The sequence below is a fragment of the Plecotus auritus genome, assembly GCF_963455305.1.
Source record: "Plecotus auritus genome assembly, chromosome: 5".
Classification (NCBI taxonomy): Eukaryota; Metazoa; Chordata; class Mammalia; order Chiroptera; family Vespertilionidae; genus Plecotus; species Plecotus auritus.
In genome coordinates this window covers 47,012,913-47,026,388 of record NC_137776.1, presented here as the reverse complement: position 1 = coordinate 47,026,388, position 13,476 = coordinate 47,012,913, and the positions used below count along the sequence as shown (strand labels likewise).

Sequence of the window (13,476 nt, the reverse complement as noted above, 5' to 3'; positions counted from 1 at the left end):
TAATTTTTAAGCAATTTCACTATTTGAAATATCTTAAGCATTTTCACTATTTTGCCCAAAGTTACTTACAGAGAACCTGACTTTTTGCAACAAGTTTATGCCATTAAAACTTTACATGCTTTTTGGTTAACTGGATTGCTTTTTAAAGTCCTTGACTCTCAATCCACAAAAAATAAAATTTTCTTAAGTGATATTTTCTTTAAATTAAGGCATAGAGTACAGACACCTAGTCCACTAGATGAGTACATTCTGATAAGTAGGAATTATTTCTATGTAAATATACTGCATGTATCTTAACTCTAGCGTTTACAGAAATAAAGCAATTACAAAAAACTATTAAAGAATATACAGGGGTGAGCAAAAGTAGGCTCACAGCTGTGAATACACGCGTTTATTATTATTTACCATATGAACTATAAGCCTGTTTTTGCCGACCTCTGTATCTACACAACTTTTATAACTAGAAAAAAAAAACACTTCAGGATAATTCTTCAAATATTGTTTCCAGAGTACATTCCACATTTTTTAACACCAATATAGAAATATTTAAAAACCACATATTCTGAGGATGAATACTAAGTTTGACTTCTTTGTTAGGTAAAGATCCAAAATTCACTGGTATATTTCTAGTGAGCACTCCAAAAACTCCAAACACTTATTTAAATAATTTTCAAGATTAATTACTTTCTTCATTGCATTCATGCTCTAAGAACTGATAAAATATGCTTGAAAACTTGTAGATCAAAAAGTATTAAAATTTTACACATACTGTAAAATTTCACTACTTAAAAACATCTATACCATCCCTGAAGTTTTTTAATACTTAATGAGTATTTTGCTTAGTGAGCAATCTCCTAACATAATCCTTTTCATACATCCTAAAAAATAAAAATAAAATAAAAATTACCTAAAGGAGTTTGAAGTTCAAATTCTAATCCTTATAACTTCAAAATAATTGTATATTCCATTAATTTCTGTAATTCCAAGACCCTATTTCATGTAACAAGCTTAAGTTTCATTCAGAAAAACTTTGTTTATATGTATATCTAGAATTGTCCTATGCATTCAAAGATATTATTGACAGTGTCACATTGAGCCTGGAAAACAGATGATGGAAATCTTTACCCCACTGTATACATGTGGAGAATTGGATTTTTAATTTAAAATTATCTAAAATATAGTCATGTTAATATTAAATTTTCCTTGCCTCCTACTGTGCCTTTATCATAATTACATACAAATTCAAAATATAACCTTTTCAATAACGCTTGCTATCATTACCAAAACTTCTCTTATGTTATCTTTTTCAAGAATCTTCACGTAAATTCAAGTTTTTGATAAATCAAAATACTCTGCGCATTGCTTTAACAGGGAGAATAAACAAATAAAAAACAAGACTTGCAAAATGGCATTGATATTTCTCAATTTGGGCAAAGAGATAAAATATATTTTTCCAAAGTTTTATTTAATAATAAGCTCATTCTTCAGTAAAAAATTAGTAATCTGCTGGTACCTCTATTCTTCTTTTTAAGCAAATATACCTGTTTAAGATCATTTTGATGTCTGAAATCAACACTAAGGCAAATAAAAGGCTAAGTTGAAGAAAAACCACACAGATTTTCTTACCCCATACCACTGCAATATTTTAAATGCATAGGAATACAACAAACTCAAAAGAAAAAAAAATAGTGTTTTATTAACTACCACACTGTTATAATACACTTTAAACGTACAATAAGGTAGCCTTTAAATTTGAGGTGGTCTTAAGAATAACAAATGAACAGAATTCCAAATTTTGAAATAGGTGAACTGCTGCAGTTATAGGTATACATTTAGGAAAATTGTATAGCTCTTACAAGACCAGCAATGAAACTTTATTTTGTACATTTTTAATAATTGAAAATATAAACAATAATTAAAAAATAAAAAGAAAATACAGCATAATAAAAAACATACGTTTCTCAATTAAATGTACTGAATACATATAAATTTTAAGGGAAGAAGCAAAAAAAGAAAATGGTTGATATTTAAGTGCAGACTGACTACCTAGACAAAAAAAAATACTTAAAAAAAATATCATAAAACCACTAGTTTTCTATGACTAATATCCATATGGTTGGAGTATCGTCACTATGGAAGTGATTTTGTTATGTTTGCATATGTTATACTTTACTGGTAATTTACATGATGGCTTTTAAGGCCCTGGCAGACATGGTTTTTGGAAACAAGATTGGATATAAAAGTCACTGCTAAGACGCAATACACCTTATTTTTTTGGTCCTCCAATATGCAAGAAAAGGGATATCTCACTAGAACATTTTCTTACCACCCAAATGCCTCAACCTATACATTTTTAACTTTTTTAAACATTGGTTATATTGCCCAACTTCGTTATTGAAAGAATATTAACAAGACATTATTTTGGCAAATTAAATCTTAAACATGGCTTTTCAACAGGATTTAAAAGGTGACTATCCCTAGAGTTCCATGTTAAAATGTAGTTTTCAAAATCTTACAAGAGTAATGCTTAAAATATTGTACATAGTTAACCTAATTAAAATAATTAGCTTCAAAATGACAAATTGATAAGCTAAGTAAAGCCTACACTATGTAACATTTGCTTGGAAACTTGATTTGTCAGTTATGCATAATAAAAATTCCAGTCATCAAGAAAATTACAAAATTTTTTTTATCATAACATGATTTCTTTCACCCACCAACTTTTTTATCTTACAATAGATAAATACCAACATGTTCTCATTTTTACACTAAACCACACAGGATTGATGCATTTGGTTAGACTACCATTCGCATTGTTAAATTCAATTTTCTTTATATAACTTGGTAAAATTTCATTTCTTCTAGATTCCAAAAGTACCTACAAAACCCATGCAATTTTACCATTTTTAATATACTATGGAATATCATACAAAGTAAGGCATTTCAGTGTCATGTATAACCAAGTTACTGTCAATCCAAAAATTTTTGCACATCAATAAAAAGATATCTAAGAACTTAGGAACAATATTCTTCTCACTACTGTATAAAAATAACCACAATGAATAAGTATTTGTGTAATATTTACTCCATTGTCTCATTTCCAGAAACTGTGACAAGCTGTAAAGGTATTTCAGTGTTGGTAAGGATATCTTGATTGCTGGTGGTGGAAGTATTAACAGTTCCTATCCCTGAAACAGAACCTTGTTGAATATTTGCAAGGATAAGTGTTGTTCCTCCTGCAGTAATCAAAGTATCATCTCGTGCAGTTTCCACAGATGCCAGCACTGTACTGCTAGAGTGAATACCTTTTTTATTCTGATGTGTTTTAATATGTTTGGCAAGGTGATCACTTCTCATAAAGCGTTTTGAACATTCTGGACAAACAAATTTCTTCTCACCTGTTAGAAATAAAATTAAGTAACTTAATTTTCAAAATTCAACAACAGACTGATAATTCCCTGAGAAAGAAAATAACCCAACACTGACAGGTAAGGACAGGGAACAGAGTTCAATTAACATTGTGTTAGTTTCATGAACTGCCTCTGCAATTTTCTCTGATAGAATATTTCCCCTCAAAATAAATGTCTTTACTTTTTTATGAAAAGCAGTCTTCCAAACTTATTACAGACTGTCATTCAGATATTTTAATACCTCAACTATGCTAATAGTTTGTTTTAAAACATGTTACAAGGTATCAGCTAAAAAATGATAATCTGTAACATACAGGAGGTCCTTAAATAAAATTGTTTTGTTCAGTTGTTGTTGTTTTTTAATAATGAGAAGAAAAAAATATGGACTTCTAATAGAGCCACTGTTCTCCCCATGTCTGCGTGGATTTTCTCCAGGTACTCTGGTTTCCTCCCACCCACATCCCAAAGATACACAGGTGAGGTGAATTGGTGTGTCTGTCTGCATTGTCCCAGTCTGAGTGAGTGGGGATGTAGGTGTGAGTGCACCCTGCAATGGAAGGGGGTCTTGCCCAGGGCTGGTTCCCACCTTTTGCACAGAGCTGCTGAGAGAAGCTCCAGCCATCTGCAACCCTGAACCTGACATAAGCAGGTTGGAAAGTCCTCTGTGTACACACACACACACACACACATCTCAGATGTATTTCAATGTTTAATATTAGCAGTGTAGTTAATGTTTTTGTGTGCATGTGTTTTGTGTGGTTTTTTTTTAATCTTTATTGTTGAAAGTATTAGATGTCTCCTTTTCCCCCACTGATCCCTGTTAGCCTGTCCCCGATGTAGTGATGTTTTTGTGATCAGTAATATGCCATAGGAACTTAACTCTCGCTTATGTCAGCCAGCTTATAGTAAAATTGTTTTTGATAGACATCATTTCACTTAAAAGTCTCTGTTTCTACTGACGTCATTAAGTGAGGACTCACTGTATTCCTTTAAAGAAAAGTTTACAGTTTTAAGCTATATTTAAGGTTATTATTAACATGTTGTACCCATGATATTAAACCTCCAACTCTTAAACATGAATTCAAGTACACAGAGTACTTCTAGATAAAAGTGAAAATGCAAGCTTGAGGACCATTAAGATTGAAACCCCAAGAAATGGCTAGTTGACTTGATTTCATATGGAATAATTAAGAGCAAATCCAATATATCATGTTAAAGTTAGTAAGACCCTGATGAATAAAACATTTTTAATACAAAAGACAGACTAAATTCTATTATGAAGACTTACTATGTAAGAGGATTAGAAGGCAAAAGGCCAGCCTGAAAGGAATCCACAGATAAATCCATCAACAAATCTAGTCTTTTCTTAATTTATTTTCTTTAACATGCCTTATCTATCTCCTGTTCCAGCACCTCTACTCGAGGTAGGTTCTCAACAGACCTCACATATGAATTATATTGCAATGACACCCTTGTCTTTACTCTTCTAACCTAACAAATGAATGCCAGACAAATCTTCCTTAAATACCAAATATTATTACAATACAAAAGTTCACCACTGTAGTAAGTGGTATGGGAATGCAAGGCTAACTTGAGATAACTAAGATTATCTAAATTCTAAAATCTCATCTTCCTTCATGTCAAATGATCCCTCACCTCTTTTATTCACATACTATTCTTCTGAGACAGTATTTCCCAAAGTTTCTCTTGGAACATTAGTTCTGAGAGATGTTCCATGGCAAATGGCACCAAGATCAAAGATATTTGGGAAATGCTACACACACTACCCCCCCCTCTCACCCCAGAGATGCATGGTGCTTGTTAACATTTAATTAAAGGCCCTAAGAGGTGCTGCCTTGAAGGTACATGTAAAAACCCTCTTTTACCCAGTGTTTTCCACACATTTGGTCACAGACCTTCCCCTGCCCCGCTCCCCCCCCATTTCATTGACTTTTATATCCTGCTGATCAAATTCAACTGAGGAAAAGTCTGTTATAGGGTCATAATAAGGCCAACCCATTGCCCAAAAATCCCTTACTATCCCAAGCAATCATGATCTCTGCCTCTAAGCATACTTTCTTACATTGTCTGTTGCAGTTATAAACAACTCATCTGTCTACCTACCTACCTGAGGAGACAGAAACTATAAAAACAAGTAGAGCATCTAATATGTATAATACTAAATACTTCACAGGTTATTTTATGTAATATTTAAAGCAATAAAAGAGGTGTGAAATGTCAGAGACAGCTTATTTGCTTAATCTAACAGAGTTCATGGATTTGAATCCAGATCTAGGAGACTTCAGGATCCATAATGTCCTCCATTTCACCATGCTTCTTCCTTCTAAGCTCTCTAGGACTGTAAGTACATTACATATTTTTCAATTCTTCAGTGTTGAACATAGACTGATGAACACCTTGATCATTACATGGTAGCAGGAGACAACTATTTCTAAATTATAAATTAGAATTAAGTTTGGGTCATTCGTAGGCCCATTTCATGTAACAACCACATACTGTATAAAAACAATTAAATGAAAGAATCTTAACATCAACAATGCCTTGGTTATTTCTCAATGAAATGTCTTTTGCTTACATCAGACATTAAAACAGAGAAAAGGTGAAATATCTAACTTTGTCAGAGGAAAAGGAATTATTTTTTTATTAAAATGTTGAGGAAGATGAAAGAATAAGACAGATCAGCAGCAAAAGCAGACAACTAATTTAAAAGGTTTAACATAAACAATAGCATAAATGTGGCTTAAGATACTCAATAATGTAAAAAAAAAAAAACTGAAAAAGAAAAGCTAACCAACGTTTGCATAAAACAAAATGTTATTTTATAAGATAAGTCATATTGGCTTGTTTGGAATCAGTGTTTTTAAACTGGTGTTAATAAAGATAAAAATTTGATGTGATTGGTCACATTTTTTTAAATTCAGCTCAGTTAGGTGTGCTAAAAAACAAAACAAAAAACTTTCAATATAGTATGTAGCCCTATAATTCATTTTTGTCTGTTAAAAGTAAATATTAGTAACCTGTATGTGTTCTTCTGTGCCTCTGTAATTCATCACTTCGAGTAAATCTTTTACCACAGAACATCCAGTTACAAACAAAAGGGCGCTCCCCAGAATGCCAACGTAGATGAGCTCTCAGATGTGAGGTCTTCCCATAGACTTTACCACATCCTGGTATATGACAAATGTGTTGCTTCTTTTTCCCAAGATTGGTACCTCTAAAAAACACACACAGAATAATATATACTTACATGTAAATATTCAAATGGATATTACCACTTATATACCACCATGTTATATTTCAAATAGAAGACATTATCACCATGAGATCAATCAGAAACCAAGACCAATTAAAATCAATTTAAATAAAAACTTTTGTTTCAAACATGTTAAGTTTTACATGTTGATTTTACTCAATAATTAATTTAATTGCTGTCCAAATGTAAATATGTTAAAGTATTACATAATTTAAAAGGATACTTTACGTATTTAAAAAGTGTAACAAAGTTATTTATTATTCTGTCAGCACCATTCACAAATTCTATGCATAGGCCCAATCCCAATTTAGTAGTATGGGAAACTAAGTGGTCTACTCAAAGTCATGCTATTGGCTAATTTAAAAAGGAAATAAACCAAGCATGAATACATAACTAATCACAGGTACAATTAAAAGGTAGATAGGCACCTTAAGCATATTTACTCTTATATTTATATGGTCACACCCTAAATATACACTGGAGAAAGTTTTTTAAAAAATTTGGACAAAGCTTTGTCTTAGCTCCCTTAGCATTACATGAAATAAATATAAATAAAAATTATTTTTACAGTTAAAATTTCCTTCATATTAACCATGCAAAGATACCCCAAATTATACATCAACGATATAATAAAATACAATTTCTCCACATCGCAAAATTTGACATTTGTTATTTTTCAGTATTGATACCAAGAACAGGGTTTGGGAGATATATGCTTAGATGGGTGAACAGAGGTATCTTAGACTAAGCAAGAAGAAAAATTTTTTTATTCCATAACTGATATTCAAATAATCTTAAACACTATAAAATGATACTACTACAGCTTTTAAAAAATTAGACTAGTTACTGAATAAAAATGAGTTTATAAAAAACATGTAACATTTCAGACTCACAATTGTCAAAACCATATTATATAAAATTTGCAATGTTTTTCTGAGATTAACAAAGGTACATTTAAGAACCCCCCCAACTTCCCCTCCTCCCCCAATCTCAGTCTAAGTTATAGCCTGCAAAACTTCCATAAGCCTGAAAATCCTCCTGTATATAATACACCTATCATTTTTCAAATTTACTAGAAAAATGCGTATTTCCCCACATTTATATTTTAATGTACTCACACTCAGTAGCATGTGAAATTGCCATAGGACAAACAGTGCTAAACGGTGCAGTGCTGGCTGTTAGATGCCATAGGTGTTCTGAACAGGGAGACATCAATGTGGGCTCCAGTAGTTAGAGAAGGCTTCGTGGAGGAGGTGGGTAGGATTTAGATAGAAAGGAGGGAAGGCATTCCAGGCAGAGGAATAGCATAAGTAAAGACAAGGAGGAATCATGCTGTTGTCTCAAGGGCAAGGATGTCATAATCTAACACAATTCTAGTTTCTGCTCCAGTCCACCCCCAATTTCTACAACTCTCTTTAAAGAGCTGAGTTGAGTGAAACAGGTTTTTCTGGCTCACCTGTAATGCCAAAGTCTTAACCAAAGCCAATATGTTTCCTTTAATTTAGCTTTTTAAATTTAGCTTATTCTTAAATAGCCCTAAGAAAAAGAGCAATGCTTGTGGCTCCTGGTGTGCAAACCAATTTTACATATCGTGTTCACCATAGCAATTTCACAGAGAACCCAATCTGGTTCACTGTTGTACTCTCCTAAGACTACCAACTCAGGTGAATCATGTGCTTTTATAAACTCAAAAGTGCTATTTTACTAACTTAGCAAAAATTTAGCTTGAGAACACTAACAAAGCACAAGATTGTAACAAAATACAGCAACAAATTTGGGTTCTCAAAGAACCAAGAAGCCAGAGAAAGATAAAGATATTCCTCATTATTAAAGATATTAAAGGTATTCCTCATTATAAGGAAATAAGAAATATTCATTATTTGGAAATAGGACAAGCATCTAAGAAAGAAAATAAAAATAGAGATGGGCACACATAAATATATAATTTAAGGGAAAAGCTCAAAATGCAGTCCAAGTTTCCATTTAAAAAGGAAATTCTATTCCAGATAAGAACTAAATATGCTAGGTATGAATTTATGGCATGTGATGATGTAAAGGAAGGAAAAGAATTGAAGTAAATTTCTCAACAAACTTCAGGTAACAAAAGATTTAGCCATACGTTTTCGTCATAATCATTCCTCTAATATTTACTATGTAATCTAAAAAACCGAAGAATTTTAAATTTCTAGTATTTTTGAGTGCCTAAGCATGCTCCAAATAATCTAATCATGCCAAGATAGAGTGACAGAATAAATAAACTAAAGGTAGAGGGATTAAGAAAAGCTAAATAATCAAGTCTTTCTTTTGCTTGGGATGGAAGAAATGGGACACAGACTGAGCTGACAAAGAAAACAGATTTTTGCAAAATAACTTGATTTTTTGAAATATGGATTGACGTTTAATCTACACAAAATTGACATAACAATGCCTTTAGAATGTATTTCCCTTTATTAAAATTATTTGTCTCTTCCACTACAGTAAAAAATTTCTGAAGGCTGCTTCTGCTTAACAAATATTGGCTAAATAGCCAAATAAATACTGGTTTTTATACTTAATTTATTTTACATCTTGCTCAAAAGGGTAAACAAATGAAATTTAGTTCTCTAAATTACACATATTTATTTAAAGAATATGACAGAGAAAAATGGCTAATAACCTAAATTTTTTAATGTACCACCTGTCTCACCTATGCAAAACATTTTGGAATATTTGGGATTTACTATATATATGTTATGCTTTTATTAGAGACAGCAATTATCAATGATACAATTGTGCCTACTATATATGTATGTGTGTGTGTGTGCGCGCGTGTATATACTGAATTCTGTTCAAATGAGTTCTAAGAAACAATGTAAAAAATGTTTGTCTTACGAACATCAATTTGGTTTCTTAAAATGTTATTTTTAAATGAACTTACAAAACTTCTAGAAAAAATATAAGTACTTTTATAATCCTCGGATTGAAAAGATTTTAAAAAGACATCAAATAAAAACTGTTAACTAAAAAAGATTGGGCTTAAAAAATGTTTGCAAACTAAGTAATGAAACTCATTCTTCACTTGTATAACGATGCATTTTGCGAACCACAGACATAAAGTTGAAAGGCAATGTAAAACCAGAAAAAAATGTCTGTGTATGACAGTTAAACACACAAATTAACAGATTCACAGAAGACATAAAGAAACAATGCACAAAATAAATTTTAAAAAGGTAAAATAGCATACCAAAAAATGTTCAATCTTACAAATAACAAATATACTAAATAAAACAATACTGAGGTATTACTTTTCATGTCAGACTTTAAAAGGTTTGAAAAAAAATTATAAAATCCATTATTGGCAAGGGTGTGGAAAAGCAGATATTCTCATACACCACTGGTGGAAGTAATCAATTGATAAAGCCTTTCTAGCACACATTCCCTTTGATCCAAGAATTCCACTTCTACCAATTTACACTGATGAAACAATCAGACAAATGTGCAAAGATGTATGCATGAGAATTAAAATGACAATAAACTCCCCCAAAAAAGACGTTAAATTTTTATGCATCCATACAATAGACTACTATACAGCCATAAAAAAACTGATGCAAAATATATAGACTTGAAAACGTGGTCACAAAAATTTTCAAAATAAGAACAGACATGTAAAGTAGTGAGAATAAAATAATTATACTTTAAAATATTTGTAAAGTCTGGAAGGATAATATAAAAATGTCACAACAGTTATCTTGAAGTGAGGTAGGATTTGGGTATTCTTTTAATACTCTCTTCTACTTCTGAATTTTTATGAGCATGCATTAGTTTAATAAACATTTTTAAAAGATTTTCATTTTAAAGAATAAGTAAAACAGGCCAGACCTTGATCTTCAATTTGACTTGCATAAACAATTATCTTGAAAGTTCCTCTAAATATGAGTCAATTTAAGAAGTTATTGCCTAACTAAAGAGTTCCATTTACTTAAACTGACCAAACTATTTCAAATAAATACAATTTCAAACAACTGAATAATTACCAGTAAATACAAATATCTTAGCATCAGATGCAGAAGTAAATCCACTTAGGAGACAGTATAGTGGTCAAGTTCTGGAACAAGAATCTGGAACCAGATATCTGTTATATGTGTGCTCATCCAAGTCACTCACCTCTCTATGCCTCACTTATAAAACTATCTAATATCTCAATGTTAGAAGTTATTATCATTACTACTATTGCTAAGTGGCTGACCGATGTTCAAATCAACTAAGTAAGATCAACTCAAAGGCAGACAAAACCTCTATTATCTCAAACTCATTAACTGTATCAATAGCATTTTTGTCTGTTTAAGCAGTGCATTTTGGAGAGAGGTATGTTAAGGCCTTTCACTATGACTGGGAATTTGGTTAGTATATCTTTACAGTTCTCAGCTTTTGCTATATATATTTCAAAGATGTGGGGGAAAGGTACCATGACTACTAAATCTTGGTGAAAACTTTGTTTTTAAGAAATATACCCCTATCTATCCATTTGATGATTTTTACCTTAATCCTACCTTGCCTGATATTAACATTGCTATCCAAGTTCTCTTTGTTAACATTTGCCTAATCAATCTTTTTCCATCCTTTTAGCTGGATTTTATGTTCTTTAAATATGATCTGAATCTCCATCCCTTAATTACTAAGCTTTATCCATCCATATTTAATATAATTACTGGTCTGTTTTGAGTTTATTCCTGTCATGTTATTCTGTCTTAATGTTTATTTTTAAAAACTCTAAATTGAAATATTACAGTTCTACTTTTTAAAGACTTCCATCATTAAGGCTTATTATTTATCTGTTGAAAATAAAAATGCTTATGGTTACAACTATTTCTGAATGTATGTTTATACAACTATTCTCAAGCCTAGAATCAACTTTTTATCTGTATTTACGCAAATCCCACTGCCAATTTGCAAATAGGCTGATTTCTGACGTGAGCCTGTCAAATGGCATCTGTTACACTGCTGTTTTAAATAACAACAAAAAAACCCTACATAGCCAAACAAGTAATTTTAAAACAATGTTTAGATCTGAAAGTTTTAATTTCATACATTTTGTTCTCAACTTTTTCTGCAACACTCATACATACATACACACAAAATAATCATGTAATGAATAATATCCCATAATTAAGTGATATGGCATGCACTATTTCAAAAATTAGGGTGATGATATAAGCAGTCTTTAAAAAAAAATGTTTAATGTGTGCATACCTCCCACCACCTTCTTTACAGTTGGGACAGGTGCAAGCTACCCTCCGAAGTCTTTTTCCTTCTTGATGTTGTTGGTCCCCTTCTTCATCTACCACCTGTACTCTTAAATGTGTTAGATCGTTGGTATTCAATGTAGAATCACCACTGAGCTGCCACTCTTCAGGATCAGGTTCTTCTTCCTTGATCCTAATATCTAAAGAAGAAAAAAAATACAGATGAGAAGCAGCCCAATGGCCCAAAAAAGAAAGCATGAGATCTGAGCCACACTAGGGTAAAGTGAGTACTGTACTATGTAAAATCGCTCCTTGTTGTGGCTTATCCTTTCAAAACAATCTCTTTATTCCAAATATCAAAAATTAAGCCAACAGTGGAATAAAGCCAGAATGAGCTCACTTTTTAAAAAGATTTATTAAGAAAAGCAAGTGATTTTTTTTTTTGAGCAAGCTCAGTCATAAACAATCTGAAACTTCAATTGTAATTGTTCGACCAGGAAAAAAATCCAATGGTCAATTCAGATTGGAATAAATTCTAAACCTTAAACCTCTCTTTCACAACCTGTATCAAATATGCATAATATGTAGGTACTATGTAAACGCAAAAAAAAAAAAAAGGATGGCATCCACTTGAAACTGTTAGTCACATACTTAAGCTTTAGAATCAATCATTACTAAAATATCTAAAATGGCCACATCACTGTGGAAGGAGGTATAGACATCACTGTGGAAGGAAGGTATAGCAGTATGAAAGACAGTTTCTGTTTTAAAGTTCTATTTAAAACCGGATTGGTAAACAAAAAGGCAATGGTGAGGAAGAGTGAATATGGCAGGAAGTTTTATCATTTTCTCAGAAGAGCTAAACATCTTTAGTTATGTCGATAATGATACATCATTTTCTACTAGAAACTAGTTGTTTTTTAATCTTAGAAAACTGATTCTATTTTAAAGAAATAATACATAATTTACAACACTGAATATAACCATTTCCAGTAAAACAAACCTACAAATTTTTATCTTGGTTTATGCAAGCTAAAAATCTTAATGAAAATTTATCATTTTATATCTGTGTCACTAATAATTGGGCAAAAATAACTCAAAATATCAAATGTACCCAAAAACTCCTAAATTTATACTAATGAAAACTAAAACATATAACCAACAAGAAAAATGGCTCAAACAGTTTAAAACTAGTGTATTTTATCAGAATAACCACAATCAAGAATCAGGGGGAAATATGGGAAAAGAGGGGACCTTCAGGTGAGTCCTGTCAGTCCATTCCCAGCTTCTCATCTCTCTTTTGCCAATCCATGTTCAAACAGCCTCCCAAATTTTCTTCCTAATATAAAAATGGCATCACTTTCCTGATTCAATACTTACACTAATTTCCTATTTCCTACAGTGTAAAGTCCAAACTCATTAACTTGGTATTCAATCTGGCCCCAACCTACTCTTCCAACTTGAGTACTGAAACACTAAAATTATCATCCTTTTCAGAACACATGTTCTTTCTCAATGCCATGCCTTTTGCCTGGACTGTTTTCTAGCTCTTTCCTACCTCTACTTATCC

General features: G+C 31.7%; 1 protein-coding gene across 5 annotated transcripts in view; it reads right to left on the bottom strand.

The window, feature by feature from the left end:
- Positions 1-1,670: 1,670 nt before the first annotated feature.
- The window catches only part of SP3 (Sp3 transcription factor), a 90,779-nt gene continuing 78,973 nt past the window's right edge, over positions 1,671-13,476 (bottom strand). For all 5 annotated transcript variants that reach the window (XM_080668606.1, XM_080668604.1, XM_080668603.1 and 2 more), the window contains 3 exons: positions 11,914-12,106; positions 6,449-6,645; positions 1,671-3,398 (listed from right to left, as the gene is read on the bottom strand). In XM_080668606.1, coding sequence (XP_080524732.1) covers positions 3,082-3,398; positions 6,449-6,645; positions 11,914-12,106 — 707 coding nt within the window. In that variant the 3' untranslated portion in view covers positions 1,671-3,081. The remainder of the gene's footprint in view (positions 3,399-6,448; positions 6,646-11,913; positions 12,107-13,476) is intronic.